At 32.8% G+C, this 19,341-nt stretch overlaps 3 protein-coding genes across 7 annotated transcripts in view; 1 reads left to right on the forward strand and 2 right to left on the reverse strand.

The window, feature by feature from the left end:
• Positions 1–7,446, reverse strand: part of LOC134718880 (gelsolin-like protein 2) — a 41,061-nt gene extending 33,615 nt beyond the window's left edge. The window contains exon 1 of one of the 2 annotated variants that reach the window (XM_063581736.1): positions 7,354–7,446. The gene's annotated coding sequence lies outside the window, so the exon portion shown is untranslated. Of the gene's footprint in view, positions 1–2,605; positions 2,734–7,353 lie in introns of those variants that run through there. The other variant, XM_063581726.1, reaches the window with a different exon arrangement.
• A 6,150-nt stretch (positions 7,447–13,596) lies between these two features.
• LOC134705123 (autotransporter adhesin BpaC-like) lies at positions 13,597–17,048 on the forward strand. The gene is made up of 3 exons (XM_063563909.1): positions 13,597–13,836; positions 14,091–14,227; positions 15,812–17,048. The coding sequence occupies exons 1-3, from the start codon at positions 13,597–13,599 to the stop codon at positions 17,046–17,048; spliced, it is 1,614 nt and encodes a 537-aa protein (XP_063419979.1).
• A 1,107-nt stretch (positions 17,049–18,155) lies between these two features.
• LOC134718919 (NEDD8-activating enzyme E1 catalytic subunit-like) overlaps positions 18,156–19,341 on the reverse strand; it is a 75,440-nt gene continuing 74,254 nt past the window's right edge. For all 4 annotated transcript variants that reach the window (XM_063581781.1, XM_063581767.1, XM_063581791.1 and 1 more), the window contains one exon: positions 18,156–19,068. In XM_063581781.1, the coding sequence (XP_063437851.1) occupies positions 18,971–19,068 (98 nt within the window). In that variant the 3' untranslated portion in view covers positions 18,156–18,970. The remainder of the gene's footprint in view (positions 19,069–19,341) is intronic.

Below are 19,341 nucleotides of genomic sequence, written 5' to 3' on the forward strand. Positions count from 1 at the left end.
AAAAATTACCACCAGTAATGCAAGTCTAAGACAGCAATTTATATTGTTCGGCATTTTTTCACCCTTTCAAATAAACCCAACATCAAGTAAATCCCTCATAAGTTAGTTTACTTTTCTCTATATTTCATTGGTAACAGGAACGTACGTTTCTGATATATTACTATATAAAAGTCTATCCTGTTACCTTTTTGTCTATCCTGTTACCGATATCAGTATTGCACCTGCGAATGCTTAATTGGGAAGATTAAGACGTTATAACCTTAAGATGACTTCAAACAACGAAATATTTCATTCGTTTTGCACCTATATGTGAAGATAAAAAAATTAACGACGTTTTTGTCTACAATTGTCTATCCTGTTACTGTAACCATAGCAACCATAGTAACAGGATAGACATAACAGGATAGATAAATTTCTTCGTTTTTGATTGCTGTTGTGAAATAACTACTCCCTTTGGTGAAGTGATTATGTTTTTCTATTGTGAATTTGGTTTCCAACACGTTATTGCACTTTTTACAAGTATACTGTTGGTGTATTTAATCAAAATTGGTGGTAACAGCATAGACATGAAAAAAAGTACGCTATATTTTTTTCACTAAAAGTCTTGAAATTTCTTTTCTCTACACTGTCGTTCAAGAAACGAGGCGTTTTAAATGTAAAGATTACTTTGTACTTTTGAGATCAACATTGACTCATTAATTTGACTGATTCAATATTCATAGGGAGAATAATTTAACGGCTGATTTAAGTAGCGGTAACAGGAAAGACATGAACCTCCTGTACGCAGATTCGATTTAGTTTGTAGATAATATGTTACATACAATGATATAGAAGCTACGATTTTTCGTTAAAGTAATATTTAACGTTCTTAAAAAGTCCCTTTTGCAGATATCAAGCCGATCAGAAAATCGTAAAAAAATCATTTAAAATATGTTTTTCTGACACTGTACGCAGACAAATACCCCCAAAATGGGTCTTAAATGCAGTTTAATCTTATCAAAATAGATGTAAGGTGTGTTTATTATTAATGTTCTGAATCACAAATTTGACAAGCTTTCATTTAAACCATTACAACTAAAATTTCCATTAGAAATAAAAAAGTTAGCATGGGTGTACTGAAAATTCGACATTTTTTGAAAACAACCCATATATGACATGTATGACAACCTGAAATAATTACCGTTACATTTGGGACCCATCAATGGAGAAAAACATAACACTGTTTAATCTGAAGTCTTTAAATTGAAAGATATATACAGCAATTATGAGAAGCTTGCATAAATTTAATCATGGACATATGTGTCCCTCTGGCAGCAAGAAGGTTAAGGTTCATCATAACAAATGGACAAATATGGCCATATTTTTACCTCAAAAACTACTCTGTGTACAGACTTACCTGTGCTGTTTGAAAAGTTTTAATGCCTAGCATCCACTAGATATATAAAAGTTAAATGTATTTTGTGTTTAAGAAAGATAAAATCTTTCTTGGTTTTTGCTGGGCATTTTTTTTCCGTTCTTCAGAAGGTGCAAAAATAAACAAACACCTGCATTACTTTGATACTGTCCACTCACTGACTCAGATAAACTCTTTAACTCACCTATAGTTGTGAAGATACCTGGTGTCCAGGTCAATTAAGGACAATGAAAACAATACAAACCGGTTTTTTACCTGAGGGAGCATCTCATAGTTGTTCCACAACTTAGTCAATTTTCACACCTTTTGCATGAAGGAAAAAAAATGCCCATCAAAATCCAAAAGAGATTTTATCTTTCTGAAACACAAAATGGATTTAACTTTTTTATATCTAGTGGATGCTAGGCATTAAAACTTTTCTAACTTAACAGGTAAGTCTGTATTCAGAGTAATTTTTGGCATGTAAATACAGCCATATTTGTCCGTTTGTTATGATGAACCTTAAGGCTGCCATCGCTATATCACTATCCCTATATCAAGCTTTCTGTGACAGATAAATTTGACAAAGTTGCCCCCTAATTTGACCTGGAAATCAATCTACAGACATGACTGATATCTCGACAGGTTGTCTGACCTTGCCATGTGTCCCGTGTCTCCATGTACTTCAGCTTCCTCCACCATGTTCATACCCGTAGCCAGAGGGGTTCGAAGGAACCCCCCTTGAAAACAAATAAGCACTGTTAAAGTCAATGTTCTGTTCGAATTGTGACTGTTTAAGTCGAGTTTGTGAGTCCAAAGACCCCCTCCTCCCCTTGGAAATTCCTGGCTAACAAAATTTTATTTTTCTCCAAAAAACTGGAAACAAACTTTTTTTTTCCAAAAAAATCCATAGCCCTCACCCTCCCCCCCCCCCCCCCCCCCCCCCCCGAAATCAAATGAATGCTGCCTAATTCGTACATAAAAAGTAAGGAAAGAAAAAAAGACTATGGTCATGCCCAAAAGCACCGGCCCTGAGGCTGGTCAAGACAATGACCAATGTGCATTATGTGGGTGCGGTTTCCGTGTGTAAAATAATACAGAGCTCGAGATGTCATGACATTTCGAGCTCTGTATTTTACTAAGATATATAGTTTTTCATTTTACTTAAAAATTAAATATAAAAATTAGAAAATAACGAATGAAATTGTTTACCTTATTACCACTTGGTCTGCCCACACACCGGGAAAACTAATCGAAAACTACGAGAGAACAGAGAAAACAGTTTCTGGGTTAATTTCCGGTTTTCTAGGCCAAGTAAACATGTTATAAATCTGTTCGGTACAAGTAATAGCTTTTCTATAAAAAGCATGCCGTCTGTTGCAAACAAAACTTTGTATTTTTCATGCATCCATTCAGAATCTCACACATTATGACATATACATCCACAGGTATTTGGGGCATGAACCCCCCTTTTTTGGACCTCATTAAAAAAAATTGTTTTTTTTTTTTTTTAAATTTACAATTTTCTACAATGCATATTAAACATATATCAAGTGTCAACAATCCATTGCTAGTCGATTACAATAACTTTTTTACTACCCATACATTCTTGTAGAAAATAAAAAAAAAATTAAAAAAAAACAGTGAGGTCCAAAAAAGGGGGGTCCATGCCCCAAATACCTGTGCATATATCAATGGAAATTTATTTTTAACTTAAACATTTATCTATATATATTTTTACCCGAGGTTTTTCAAATAAGCAGATTACTCAGTTTTATAAAAAGTGTGGACACTCATTGCCTGATTGACAATTGATTTTATGCTGGTAGTCCAAAATACAAATACATTTGACATCGTGCTATTAAGGATCGACCCATTACGCCCTAGATAAATAAAATTCTAATACATGCTTGGTATGTTTTAGAAATTTTAAAACTTAACTGAATTATTTGCAGTGCACTTTTTTTTCGTATTATTAAACAGGTTGGGAAGACTGAACCCTTTACATGTTGTGTATACCTGTATTTTTGTTAAGACTGGATTTTAAGCAAAATAGGGCATAATGACATTTTCTAGTTATATTGGCTATATTTTATATACTGTGTATTTCACTAATGTTTATATAATCATTGTATTATGATGTTTTTGTATCTTGTCCGACAAGGGCACATGATTGGTATAATAAAAAATAATGTCTTATGTCTAATGTCTATATAGCATTATATGTATCAATTATTGCACTTTACTTCAAATTGGGTTGACCAGTTTTTTGCTAAAGTGACAAAACTTGAAATATATTCACGGTATACCTTTCATTTTGATGTTAAATCTCACGATCTTGAGAAATTGTATTCAGTGAGGCATAGTTGAGTGGAACTTACCTGATCATCACATCTTACAATTATACATGGTGAACAATAGATTTTATATGCACTCAGATTAAAAGTAAACGAGGTATGTGCATATTAAATTAAGTACACCAATTGGTGAATCAAAGATCATCAAATGTTGCAGGTTACTGCCATGAAAGGCAGAAATGCAATTGCGCCCTATTTTGTTTAAATCATCCGGTATTTTTGTTAAGACTGGATTTTAAGCAAAATAGGGCATAATGACATTTTCTAGTTATATTGGCTATATTCTATATACTGTGTATTTCACTAATGTTTATATAATCATTGTATTATGATGTTTTTGTATCTTGTCCGAAAGGGGCACATGATTGGTATAATAAAAAAATAATGTCTTATGTCTAATGTCTATATAGCATTATATGTATCAATTATAGCACTTTACTTCAAATTGGGTTGACCAGTTTTTTGCTTAAGTGACAAAACTTGAAATCTATTCACGGTATACCTTTCATTTTGATGTTAAATCTAACGATCTTGAGAAATTGTATTCAGTGAGGCATAGTTGAGTGGAACTTCCCTGATCATCACATCTTACAATTATACATGGTGAACAATAGATTTTATATGCACTCAGATTAAAAGTAAACTAGGTATGTGCATATTAAATTAAGTACACCAATTGGTGAATCAAAGATCATCAAATGTTGCAGGTTACTGCCATGAAAGGCAGAAATGCAATTGCGCCCTATTTTGTTTAAATCCAGTCTAAAAATACTTATACTGTTATACATGTAGTAGTTAACAACATTATAATATCAATCATAGCCTAGGATACATGTATATTCTTACTACGAAGTCATACACAAATGGAAAGTTAGTCGTGCGTGAAATACTGATTAATCCGCAAACAATAGTTATCAAAGGTACCAGGATTATAATTTAGTACGCCAGACGCGCGTTTCGTCTACATAAGACTCGACAGTGACGCTCAAATCAAAATATTTATTAAACCAAACAAATACAAAGTCGAAGAGCATTGAGGATCCAATATTCCAAAAAGTTGTGCCAAAAACGGCTAAGGTAATGTATGCCTGGGATAAGAAAATCCTTAGTTTTTCGAAAAAATCAAAGTTTTGTATTAAACAGGAAATTAAAAAAAAATGACTACTTTATTGATATTCATGTCCATTGCTAGTCGATTGCAATAACTTTTTTACTACCCATACATTCTTGTAGAAAATTAAAAAAAAATTTAAAAAAAAACAGTGAGGTCCAAAAAAGGGGGGTCCATGCCCCAAATACCTGTGCATATATCAATGGAAATTTATTTTTAACTTAAACATTTATCTATATATATTTTTACCCGAGGTTTTTCAAATAAGCAGATTACTCAGTTTTATAAAAAGTGTGGACACTCATTGCCTGATTGACAATTGATTTTATGCTGGTAGTCCAAAATACAAATACATTTGACATCGTGCTATTAAGGATCGACCCATTACGCCCTAGATAAATAAAATTCTAATACATGCTTGGTATGTTTTAGAAATTTTAAAACTTAACTGAATTATTTGCAGTGCACTTTTTTTTCGTATTATTAAACAGGTTGGGAAGACTGAACCCTTTACATGTTGTGTATACCTGTATTTTTGTTAAGACTGGATTTTAAGCAAAATAGGGCATAATGACATTTTCTAGTTATATTGGCTATATTCTATATACTGTGTATTTCACTAATGTTTATATAATCATTGTATTATGATGTTTTTGTATCTTGTCCGACAAGGGCACATGATTGGTATAATAAAAAATAATGTCTTATGTCTAATGTCTATATAGCATTATATGTATCAATTATTGCACTTTACTTCAAATTGGGTTGACCAGTTTTTTGCTAAAGTGACAAAACTTGAAATATATTCACGGTATACCTTTCATTTTGATGTTAAATCTCACGATCTTGAGAAATTGTATTCAGTGAGGCATAGTTGAGTGGAACTTACCTGATCATCACATCTTACAATTATACATGGTGAACAATAGATTTTATATGCACTCAGATTAAAAGTAAACTAGGTATGTGCATATTAAATTAAGTACACCAATTGGTGAATCAAAGATCATCAAATGTTGCAGGTTACTGCCATGAAAGGCAGAAATGCAATTGCGCCCTATTTTGTTTAAATCATCCGGTATTTTTGTTAAGACTGGATTTTAAGCAAAATAGGGCATAATGACATTTTCTAGTTATATTGGCTATATTCTATATACTGTGTATTTCACTAATGTTTATATAATCATTGTATTATGATGTTTTTGTATCTTGTCCGAAAGGGGCACATGATTGGTATAATAAAAAATAATGTCTTATGTCTAATGTCTATATAGCATTATATGTATCAATTATTGCACTTTACTTCAAATTGGGTTGACCAGTTTTTTGCTAAAGTGACAAAACTTGAAATCTATTCACGGTATACCTTTCATTTTGATGTTAAATCTAACGATCTTGAGAAATTGTATTCAGTGAGGCATAGTTGAGTGGAACTTCCCTGATCATCACATCTTACAATTATACATGGTGAACAATAGATTTTATATGCACTCAGATTAAAAGTAAACTAGGTATGTGCATATTAAATTAAGTACACCAATTGGTGAATCAAAGATCATCAAATGTTGCAGGTTACTGCCATGAAAGGCAGAAATGCAATTGCGCCCTATTTTGTTTAAATCCAGTCTAAAAATACTTATACTGTTATACATGTAGTAGTTAACAACATTATATTATCAATCATAGCCTAGGATACATGTACATTCTTACTACGAAGTCATACACAAATGGAAAGTTAGCCGTGCGTGAAATACTGATTAATCCGCAAACAATAGTTATCAAAGGTACCAGGATTATAATTTAGTACGCCAGACGCGCGTTTCGTCTACATAAGACTCGACAGTGACGCTCAAATCAAAATATTTATTAAACCAAACAAATACAAAGTCGAAGAGCATTGAGGATCCAATATTCCAAAAAGTTGTGCCAAAAACGGCTAAGGTAATGTATGCCTGGGATAAGAAAATCCTTAGTTTTTCGAAAAAATCAAAGTTTTGTATTAAACAGGAAATTTAAAAAAAATGACTACTTTATTGATATTCATGTCAACACCGAAGTGTCGACTACTGGGCTGATGATACCCTCGGGGACGAAACGTCCACCAGCAGTGGCATCGACCCAGTGGTATCAATTGTTATCAAAGGTACCAGGATTATAATTTAGTACGCCAGACGCGCGTTTCGTCTACATAAGACTAATCAGTGACGCTCAAATCAAAATATTTATAAACCAAACAAAAACAAAGTTGAAGAGCATTGAGAATCCAAAATTCCAAAAGATGTGCCAAATACGGCTATGATAATCTATGCCTGGGATAAGAAAATCCTTAGTTTTTCGAAAAATTAAAAGTTTTGTAAACAGGAAATATATGAAAATGACCACGTTATTGATATTCATGTCAACACCGAAATGTTGACTACAAATACCATAAAAATAAGATATAATAGACAGAATGACTAAAGAGATAAGTATACGTAAGTAAGCAATCTGACCTGAAATAATCGTGGAATTCCTCCAAAAGCAAATAGTAAATGTATATGAAACGTCTGTTCGGTTTAAACACCAATCCACAATTGATGATTTAGTGAGACTTCAATAGAAATAAACCGCCAAAAGATATATAACTTATCAGGAACATATATATTGATAAACAGTTCACAGAACCAATGAAATAGAAGAAACTGTGGAGTCAAATCAAGCGTTAACACAATGACCATCAAAATAAAAGGAGTGAGTAACAATCAAAACGAAACTAGTTAATCGTCAAAGTCTTTGAATATAAAATACGCTTAGAACATACTCACCCCTTCTCGTCCAATGAAAAGTCAGTTTTTCCACCCTCTTATTTTCATAGTACCTGGTTTTCCATGCACTATGAAATGCTATACATGAATGACTTTTCATTGTCAGTTAATTATGAAAGTGAACTCTTAATAACTGCACTAATGAAGTATTCAATCACCTGAGGCATTTTCGCTTGGAAAAGAGCTTACTGATTAAAGATGACAGATCAAAGATTAAAACAAATTATTTTGAATTTTGCAAATTTTCATAAATGTTCTAATGGTACACATATATTGAATAAACAAAAACAATGGGGGTAAGGATGTAAATTAAAATAATATTTATTTATTATAAACCAGGCATTTGAGGGATATTTTTGTTCTTTCAAGAAAACAATTTCAGGCTGCTGATATATGGAGCAAAGGATTTTTTTACGGAGAAACACAATACATAAAAAGTTATCAATAAAAAAAAAAGCATTTAACGTTGAATAGTCTAAATTTAAATGCTTATACAGAGTTTTATCTTTCTAAAAAAAAAAAAATTTCAAAAAGGTGATTTATATAAAATTGTGTTGCTATTTAAAATGAAAAATCTCAAGATATATTAGTATTAAATTTTACCTGAAGCAGAAGAAAAACAATTTATCCGTTCGGTCCTCACAAACAACGTCAGTGCTATTTCATTCCATCCATTGAATTGATGATTACCTATGTTTTGGTTCATTATAAAATGTGAACTCTTTTTAATGTTTGAATATTACAATGGGAAAGGCTAATTTTGTAAGGTCACTCGAAAGTGTGAATATTGTCTAAAATGGTCAGACAATACTTGGTCATGTTTTATGAAGATTTAAGCCCTCGGCTTCGCCTTGGGCTTAAATCTTCATAAAACATGACCAAGTATTGTTTAACCTATAAATAGTACACATAATATTTAAATATACAATTCCTTGGTACAATTCATACTTAATTTCAAAAAGGTGATTTATATAAAATTGTGTTGCTATTTAAAATGAAAAATCTCAAGATATATTAGTATTATATTTTACCTGAAGCAGAAGAAAAACAATTTATCCGTTCGGTCCTCACAAACAACGTCAGTGCTATTTCATTCCATCCATTGAATTGATGATTACCTATGTTTTGGTTCATTATAAAATGTGAACTCTTTTTAATGTTTGAATATTACAATGGGAAAGGCTAATTTGGAAGGTCACTCGAAAGTGTGAATATTGTCTAAAATGGTCAGACAATACTTGGTCATGTTTTATGAAGATTTAAGCCCTCGGCTTCGCCTTGGGCTTAAATCTTCATAAAACATGACCAAGTATTGTTTAACCTATAAATAGTACACATAATATTTAAATATACAATTCCTTGGTACAATTCATACTTAATAACATTCCGTAATAAATCTATTTGAAAACGAAAACACAAATATGAAATATGATTTACGAATAAAATCATCTTTATTTTAAAGTAAATTCAAAAAATAAATTAAACACTTATTACACTGAAATCTTATCAGTAGCGCTCATACATCAACTTTACTAGTTGACTTATTGCTTATTGATTCTTACAAACGAACTTCACCATGACAACTTAACATTGGCCTATTAACAATGAAAATAAGGTCAAGTATATAGTTATCAATGTACCAGGACTATAATTTGATACGCCAGACCGGCGCGTTTCGTCAACATAAAACTCATCAGTGACGCTCAGATAAAACAAGTTATAAAGTAAAACAAGTTCAAAGTTGAAGAGCATTGAGGACCCAAAATAAAAAAAAATGTGCCAAATACGGATAAGGTAATCTTTTCCTGGATAAGAAAATCCTTTTTTTTTCTTCAAAAAATTCAAAAATTTGTAACAGGAAATTTATAAAAATGACCACATACATTTTGTAATTAATGTTCATGTCAACACCGAAGTGCTGACTTCTGGGCTGGTGATACCATCGGGGACGAAACGTCCACCAGAAGTGGCATCGACCAAGTAGTGTAAATAGTTATCTTAGGTACCAGGATTATTACTAAATACGCCAGACGCGCGTTTCGTCAACATAAGACATGAGACTACTATAACACATGTGTTATAGTAGTCTCAGATAAGACTTAGGTCAGATGAACCATGCCGGAAACATTAATTATTTACAGCTAACTATCATTTTATTTACCAAATAAAGTTGAACTGTTGCATAAAGTATTGTAAAATGCACACAGGGTAAGTGTGTCTATTTCTATCTTGAGAAAAAATTGAGAAAATGGTTGATCATATAGGGAATCACTGAAGCGTAACTCACAATTATAAAGAGTGGCCTGTCGAAATGACTAAGTTTCACAAGATCGGTGTGGTTGTTCCACGCTATACCTCAAATCGTATTCTTCAATTCCATATCATCAAAATAATGTACTATATTTCCTTTAATTTAAAGAACTACCATTAAATGTCCCGACTAAAACTATTGCCACTCCATGTCACAGGATTAAATGGTGGTTACTATATTAGATATTACCACCTACCTACCTGTTACCTGTTACCTAGTCTTTATCGGTCGTCCCACTGTCTATATCACTCTGTTCAGCTCTTAATATTATTCCGTATCATGTCTTTGTGACGTCAAATACGTTGACCCACCCTAATAACTTTGACCCGGACATATCAGCGACGTCACAATGTTTGAACCGACGTTAATAACTTTGACCCGAACTTATCAAGTCATCTTTTGTGTGCTGGTGAAACAAAGAAAACACTTCTGAAACACGCAAATATAGCCCGATAAATGGATTACTTCGTTTACATGGTGATGGATTAGTCCGCATGCTGTATATATGTTACTGTTATAAATTATAACAACAAATGGAAGTTTTTAACGACCTTGACTGGCTATACAGCCCTTGCACGGTCGGTACAAACTTCATATTATGTCTCGCAGCTGATATTTTACGATATCAATATGCAGATAATCTGATAATCCATTTATCGGGCTATATTTGCGTGTTTCAGAAGTGTTTTCTTTGTTTCACCAGCACACAAAAGATGACTTGATAAGTTCGGGTCAAAGTTATTAACGTCGGTTCAAACATTGTGACGTCGCTGATATGTCCGGGTCAAAGTTATTAGGGTGGGTCAACGTATTTGACGTCACAAAGACATGATACGGAATAATATTAAGAGCTGAACAGAGTGATATAGACAGTGGGACGACCGATAAAGACTAGGTAACAGGTAACAGGTAGGTAGGTGGTAATATCTAAGAATAATATAACAAACAAAAAATATATCAGCTCAGTGTGTTTGAAACGTTTTGGACTATATTTGATGATGAAAATAATTATACCATGGTTAGTGTTGTACTATAACAGGAGTCCACATGCTGAAATGTCTTGCCTTCTTACCATTGATGTAATGGTCAGATGACACCGGTCAGTGGGATATGTACACCTTACTGTCAGTTGGACATTTACACCTTGCCATCATTCCATACACCAAATATAGTAGACCTATTGAGTACATTATAAGAAAATCAGATCAAAACACAAAATGTTTACTATAACCACTGACCTTGAAAATGAGGTAAAGGTCAAATGACACCTGTCAGTTGGACATGTACACCTTACAATCCTTCCATACACCAACATGACCAAAGATACTACACATATTGCTTATAGTATCTGAGATATGGATTTGACACCAAAACTTAACCTTGTTTACAGATCCATGAAATGAAATTGAGGTCAAGTGAAAACTGTCTGATGGGTATATATATACGCTTAAATGTATGATTTTATATCCGTATATCACTTTGTAGTGTTGAACTATTGTGTTTTCTATTATTTTGTTTCTATTATTTCCAGGTTCATGTAACTTGGTATAGTAAAGACATTAGATTAGAAGGTTGTAGTCTTGTAAATGACTGCTCCATAGGCTTACATGCAAAACAGCTGATCTTTGAAAATAAAAAAAATAACAAATGCTACCATAGAAAAAAAATAATGTTCATATCATGTATGAACTAATGTGAAATTGTGATTTATTTGAAATGAAAGTGGGTCATGCCACGAAGAATAAAAAGATACGTAACCCTGAAGTCAAAACATTTTTTTTCTTCTTTCTGTTTGCCGTTTTTACTAGGCCGCACCACTTCAAGTAAACATGATATCATTCCTCTTTCCTGGATTGATATCCCAAAAACAGATGCAGGATTTTTTTTAAAATTTATGGACGGCTGCAGTGCAGGCGATTTGGTGTCACGATATCACAGTAGCATGGGTTCGAATCCCGGCGAGGGAAGAACCAAAAATTTGCGATAATTTAGCTGATCTGTAACAATAACATCTTCATGCCTTATATATCATGTACTGTAGTATGCCGCTAGATTAAAACTGACGTGGAAAGGTAACACATGGCCAGCGAAAGCTCTTTTTTTGAGAGCCCAGGTGGTCGTGTGGTCTAGCGGGACGGCTGCAGTGCAGGCGATTTGGTGTCACGATATCACAGTAGCATGGGTTCGAATCCCGGCGAGGGAAGAACCAAAAATTTGCGAAAGCAAATTTACAGATCTAACATTGTTGGGTTGATGTTTAGACGAGTTGTATATACATTATGTACACAGCCATGTATCACCATCATTGATGGCGATCCGATGGATACATCTGTTGTAGGGTTGTCACTGTCTCAGACGTACTTATATATATGAATATAATTATTTTCTGTGACTGTATCTTACATTAATTTGTAGGATCCTTTACTAAAGATAATTTAGCTGATCTGTAACAATAACATCTTCATGCCTTATATATCATGTACTGTAGTACGCCGCTAGATTAAAACTGACGTGGAAAGGTAACACATGCCCACCAAAAGCTCTTTTTTTTGAGAGCCCAGGTGTTCGTGTGGTCTAGCGGGACGGCTGCAGTGCAGGCGATTTGGTGTCACGATATCACAGTAGCATGGGTTCGAATCCCGGCGAGGGAAGAACCAAAAATTTGCGAAAGCAAATTTACAGATCTAACATTGTTGGGTTGATGTTTAGACGAGTTGTATATATATATATATACATATATGTTTCAATTCAGCATAAATCTATAATCAAACAAAAATAATTAGTCCTGAAAAAAATCAGAAAAAATGGACTATTTAGTTTCCCTCCATGTTTAGACATGCACTGGAAACTAGAGTTGCAATACAACACTGGTACCAGAACAATTGATTTATATTGATGCCATTATTCGTCAATCAACAATGGTAACAGAGCTAACAAAGATGGCAACAGTACCTAGGAACAAGAACCCACCAGGTTTGACCAAAGATAAGTTATTAACAATAGAAAAATGAGGTAAAAATGTGACAACTCGTGACTGATCTCGCAAAAAAAAGAGAGGCTTGGCTTTACTTCGTCGTTACAAGGAAAACCAAGGGAAGTAGCCCGAGAAGTACTTCCCAGTGATTTAAATGATGAAGGAGTAGATAAGCTGATAACTGAGTTGGACAAGACTTTTGAGAAAGATAAAATAGATTAGGCGTATGCTGCTTATACTGTATTTGATCAGATCCACACAGGGGGGATGTAAGCATGTCTGATTATATCATTGAGGTTGAGCAGACTTATGATAAATGTAAGAAATATGATATGGAACTTCCAGACGAAATTCTATCTTTTAAACTTCTGGACAATGCTATATATATAGATTAAGTCAAAGTAATCGTCAGCTTGCACCAACTGCATGTTCTGAGCTTAAGTTCGACACAATGAAATCTGATTTGAATAGGATATTTGCATCAAATCTAAAAAAAAAAATCCCCGAAGAACTAGACTGCATTGTAATTGTAAAAGAATCAGCTTTTGTTAATTTTGGCTATGATCAGAGAGGTCGTAGTTCAAGAAGAAATTTCCCTCGTAATCGAGGTGATAGATAAACAAAATCTAGTAGACTTAAGACTAAAATGAATCCCGTCTTTAATTGTAATGTCTCAAGATGTATAATATGTGATTCCAAATTTCATTGGGTCAAGGATTGTCCTCACAAACAGCTTGATGTGAATTTAGCAGAACATGAGAGTGGTAAGTTAAATGAAACTGTAAATATAACATTATTATCCTCTGCACAAGAATTTAAGCCTCTAACAGTGTTTGTCGGTGAAGCCTATAATGCAACACTTATTAATATAGCATTTTCTAAGAAAGTATGTGGTTCTGAATGGTTTTATGAATTTGTAGAATCACTTGATCCAGGGCGTGATCAAATTACTTGTAATGAAAGTCATTAACCATTCAAGTTATAAAAATCATAAACCATTCAAGTTTGGTGATGGAAAAACAGTATACTCATATCAGAAAGTGAAAATCCCCGCACTAATTGTGTCAGTTAAGTGCTCAACTGAATACAGACGTAGTGGATTGTGAAATACCGTTATTGTCAAGTATAACCTCTCTGCAGCGATCAAGCACTATCATTGATCTCAGCAATGACAAGATTACCATGTTTGGACAGTTAGTGGATGTGAACCTAACTTCTAGTATATCTACATTAAAGACAAACAATATAAGAACAGAAACAAAAATGAGAGTGAGGAGGTTTTGTGCATTGATACAAAATTATCTTTTAAGATGAAAAAGGAGATTTTAATGAAGTTGCACAAGCAGTTCGGACATGCATCGTCAGATAAACTTTAACCCCTTTTGCAAAGATCTGGTTCTGTTGTTTCTGATACAAAGACCATTCTTAAAGATATCTACACAAAGTGTTTAATTTGCCTTAAGTTCAAACATCTAATTCAGTGGTTGCCTTTTCACTTTTCATATGCAAATGATTTTAATCAAATTGAGGCAATGGACCTTCATGAAATTGACCATAACTTTTATTATTATCTACATGTAATTGAATTATTCAGAAGATTGAGTACAGCTGAAATCATCAGAAGAAAGGAATATAAAGTTATTGTAGTCTAGACAAGTTAATACAGATTTGGGTTGGCGTTTATCGTGCACCTGAAGTTGGTGTTTATACAGATAATGGAGGTGAATTTAATTATAGATATTTAGCGACATGGCAGAAAACTTGAACATGTCAGTAACAACAACAGCAGGATACAATCGGTGGTCCAATAAAGTAGTGGAAAGACACAATGCAGTGCGTACAGAAACCATCAATAAAAGGAGATAGAGGTCTAACCTTTCATGGGAGACTGTTGTCAGTTAAAACATTATATGCAGTGGTCAGAACAATGTCTGTGGTGGTTGGAACATAATAAGCAGTGGTGGCAACATTATAAGTAGAGGTCAGAACATTATATAAAGTGAAGTGAACATTATAAGTAGAGGTCAGAACATTATATAAAGTGAAGTGAACATTATAAGTAGAGGTCAGAACATTATATAAAGTGAAGTGAACATTATAAGTAGTGGTCTCAAATTTTTTTGTAGTGGTCTGAACATTAAATGCAGTGCTTTGAACATTATATGTAGTTGTCCAAACATTACATGTAGTGGTGGCAACATTATATGTAGTGGTCTGAACATTATATGTAGTGCTCACAACATTATAAGAAGTGGTCAGAACATTATATGTAGTGGTCAGAACATTATATGTAGTGGTCAGAACATTATAAGAAGTGGTCAGAACATTATAAGAAGTGGTCAGAACATTATAAGAAGTGGTCAGAACATTATATGAAGAGGTCCAAACATTATAAGAAGTGGTCAGAACATTATATGTAGTGGTCAGAACATTATATGAAGTGGTCGGAACATTATAAGAAGTGGTCAGAACATTATATGTAGTGGTCAGAACATTATATGTAGTGGTCAGAACATTATATGCAGTGCTCACAACATTATAAGAAGTGGTCAGAACATTATATGTAGTGGTCAGAACATTATATGTAGTGGTCGGAACATTATAAGAAGTGGTCAGAACATTATATGTAGTGGTCAGAACATTATATGTAGTGGTCGGAACATTATAAGAAGTGGTCAGAACATTATATGTAGTGGTCAGAACATTATATGTAGTGGTCGGAACATTATAAGAAGTGGTCAGAACATTATATGTAGTGGTCAGAACATTATATGTAGTGGTCAGAACATTATAAGAAGTGGTCAGAACATTATATGAAGAGGTCCAAACATTATAAGAAGTGGTCAGAACATTATATGTAGTGGTCGGAACATTATAAGAAGAGGTCAGAACATTATAAGAAGTGGTCAGAACATTATATGTAGTGGTCAGAACATTATATGTAGTGGTCAGAACATTATAAGAAGTGGTCAGAACATTATAAGAAGTGGTCAGAACATTATAAGAAGTGGTCAGAACATTATAAGAAGTGGTCAGAACATTATATGTAGTGGTCAGAACATTATATGTAGTGGTCAGAACATTATAAGTAGTGGTCAGAACATTATAAGAAGTGGTCAGAACATTATATGTAGTGGTCAGAACATTATATGTTGTGGTCAGAACATTATAAGAAGTGGTCAGAACATTATAAGAAGTGGTCAGAACATTATAAGAAGTGGTCAGAACATTATATGTAGTGGTCAGAACATTATAAGAAGTGGTCAGAACATTATAAGAAGTGGTCAGAACATTATAAGAAGTGGTCAGAACATTATATGTAGTGGTCAGAACATTATAAGAAGTGGTCAGAACATTATAAGAAGTGGTCAGAACATTATAAGAAGTGGTCAGAACATTATATGTAGTGCTCACAACATTATATGTAGTGGTCAGAACATTATATGTAGTGGTCACAACATTATAAGAAGTGGTCAGAACATTATATGTAGTGGTCAGAACATTATATGTAGTGGTCAGAACATTATATGTAGTGGTCAGAACATTATATGTAGTGGTCAGAACATTATATGTAGTGGTCAGAACATTATATGCAGTGCTCACAACATTATAAGAAGTGGTCAGAACATTATATGTAGTGGTCAGAACATTATATGTAGTGGTCAGAACATTATAAGAAGTGGTCAGAACATTATATGTAGTGGTCGGAACATTATAAGAAGTGGTCAGAACATTATATGTAGTGGTCAGAACATTATAAGAAGTGGTCCAAACATTACATGTAGTGGTCAGAACATTATATGTAGTGGTCAGAACATTATAAGAAGTGGTCAGAACATTATATGTAGTGGTCAGAACATTATATGTAGTGGTCAGAACATTATATGTAGTGGTCAGAACATTATAAGAAGTGGTCAGAACATTATATGTAGTGGTCAGAACATTATATGTAGTGGTCAGAACATTATATGTAGTGGTCAGAACATTATAAGAAGTGGTCAGAACATTATAAGAAGTGGTCAGAACATTATATGTAGTGGTCAGAACATTATAAGAAGAGGTCCAAACATTATAAGAAGTGGTCAGAACATTATATGAAGTGGTCAGAACATTATATGTAGTGGTCAGAACATTATAAGAAGTGGTCAGAACATTATATGTATACTGTTTGTCACTTCAGTTGATATTCAGTTTATATTAAATAAATGCCTTTTGAATATAATTTAGACCTTAACCCATATATCTTCTATAAATGTCAGGATGAAGCCATTATTTGGCTTTGATTTTCAGAATTATACCTTTTGACAAGATTTAGAATCTGACAAAAATTTAAAACAAGAATGTGTCCCCAGTAACGGTACACAGATGCCCCATCCACACTATCATTTTCTATGTTTAGTAGACTGTAGAAATGGAATAAAAACTCTAATTTGGCATTAAAATTATAGAAATCATATCATAAGGAAGATATGTACTAAGTTTCTAGTTGATTGGACTTCAACTTCATCGAAAACTACCTTGACCAAAAACTTTAACCTGAAACGGGACAGACGGATGAACAGAAGAATGAATGGACGGACAACTGTCGCATAGACCAGAAAACATAAGCCCACAAATAGGACATGATAAATGGGGCCTAAAAAGCACTTTAAAGCACTCATGAATTAACATCAATTGTATCTAACTCTTGCAAACTTTTTTAGCATGAAGAGAGTTTGTTTTCTAGATTTCAGAAACAGCTGTAATCAAATTTATCAAGACTGGGTGAAGATCATTATGAAAACATACCAAATTAATGAAGCTTTGATACAACACAAGCCTCATATATAACTACAATAAACTTCAAACCTTTTCCAAAATATTTACCTTCTAATACAGGTATGAACAAATGGAGATATGAGTTAAACATAAAACATCTGACAATTATTCCCTAAATAATACTAGAAGGATACTCTTAAGCCAAGTTAGTGGATACAAATCCTTTTGATTGTTTACCTTTCTTGTAACTGTGAGTCCAGGACTCTTCTTTTTTTCCAGGCAAACTTTAATAAACTAATTATTAAGGCAAATGACAAATAACAAAATATTTTTTAAAAGTATTTGGATTTAATTTGTTCTTCAATGATTTGTTTTCCATAAATCTTAACCATAACTAAAACAGTATTTTTTTACCATGTAACAATTACTGTTACATTTCTATCATAATAAAGTCACACAATATTATTTATTACTTGTCATTAGTTAACACAGTAACTTAGTAGTATTCTTATATATTTCTTTTCTATCACAAGTTGCTGTTGCTTTCCTTCTTTTTTCTAGTATATATTGGTTTGAAACCCAGTACTTAAGTCAAAAATATCCCAGTACAAGAATCTAAAAATCAACATCAGAATATCTTATTTACCAGGTTTTAAGCACAAATAATAATTTTCATAAAAATTGTACAAGTATAATATTATAAGTTACCCACACTAAAATTTAGAATCAGATTGTAGTAACATCCAAAACATGTCTATTCATAGTACTATATATATGAAAGTGGCTAATATGTTCACAAATTTATTTATCCAAAAAAAGAATCGTAAAATGATAATACATGTACCTTGTTTATTATGTGTATCTGTTTTTTATCAATACTATTTCTGGTTATTATATAAACATTTTTTGAAAGTCATATGATTTCAAGAAATTGACTAAATTGCTGGTTTATCAATTTAAAATTTTGAACATTATTCAAAGAAGACTTTTAATTTTAACAAATGCAAATTACATTATTAATCATTCAATAAATAAAATCAACAAAAGTCAATACCATGTAAGCTTTCAAATTATTGCATCTAGTCTTCGCTGTTGATAAAAATGATGAAATACTATTATGCAGCCATCCAAAAGAGGATATTTTAGTCTAATGTTCCATGATTTATTCAAAAAAAGATGGAATTTTGTATTTTGAGAAGATAACATTAGAGTGTAATATATTAAGCAATGTAGAGAATCCAAAGGTAATAACAGAATCATAACTACTCCATGTTACATCCTAAAGTCAGTTTAAATGTGATTGTATTTGGTGTGGTAGGATCTGCTATATACACTTCTTGTCCATCTCTAAGACCAAGCTCTGAAAATACAAAGAAATCTCTTTATTTATGTATTTGGAATATTAGTTGGTACTGAATTGATAGATCTAGTTTTGTGGTGTATACATTCCATAGGTAACTCTATAGTATAAATTTAAACAAGAATGTGTTATAAGTACATAGATGCCCCATCCACACTATCATTTTCATGTTCAGTGGACAGTGAAAATGGGATATAATCTCTTAATTTCATTTTAATTGGTATCAAATTAAGAAAGATCCTATTATAAGGAACATGTCATTGTGTGGTAAAT

Source organism: Mytilus trossulus, chromosome 1 (assembly GCF_036588685.1).
Source record: "Mytilus trossulus isolate FHL-02 chromosome 1, PNRI_Mtr1.1.1.hap1, whole genome shotgun sequence".
NCBI classification, from domain to species: Eukaryota; Metazoa; Mollusca; class Bivalvia; order Mytilida; family Mytilidae; genus Mytilus; species Mytilus trossulus.

Excerpts from the sequence above, each read along its gene's own strand:
- LOC134705123 (XM_063563909.1), top strand. The coding sequence starts at position 13,597 with ATGAATCCCGTCTTTAATTGTAATGTCTCAAGATGTATAATATGTGAT. Across the intron at positions 13,837-14,090 it reads ATATAGCATTTTCTAAGAAA|CGATCAAGCACTATCATTGA; the intron begins GTATGTGGTTCT and ends ACCTCTCTGCAG. Across the intron at positions 14,228-15,811 it reads ACAAAAATGAGAGTGAGGAG|TGGTCGGAACATTATAAGAA; the intron begins GTTTTGTGCATT and ends CATTATATGTAG.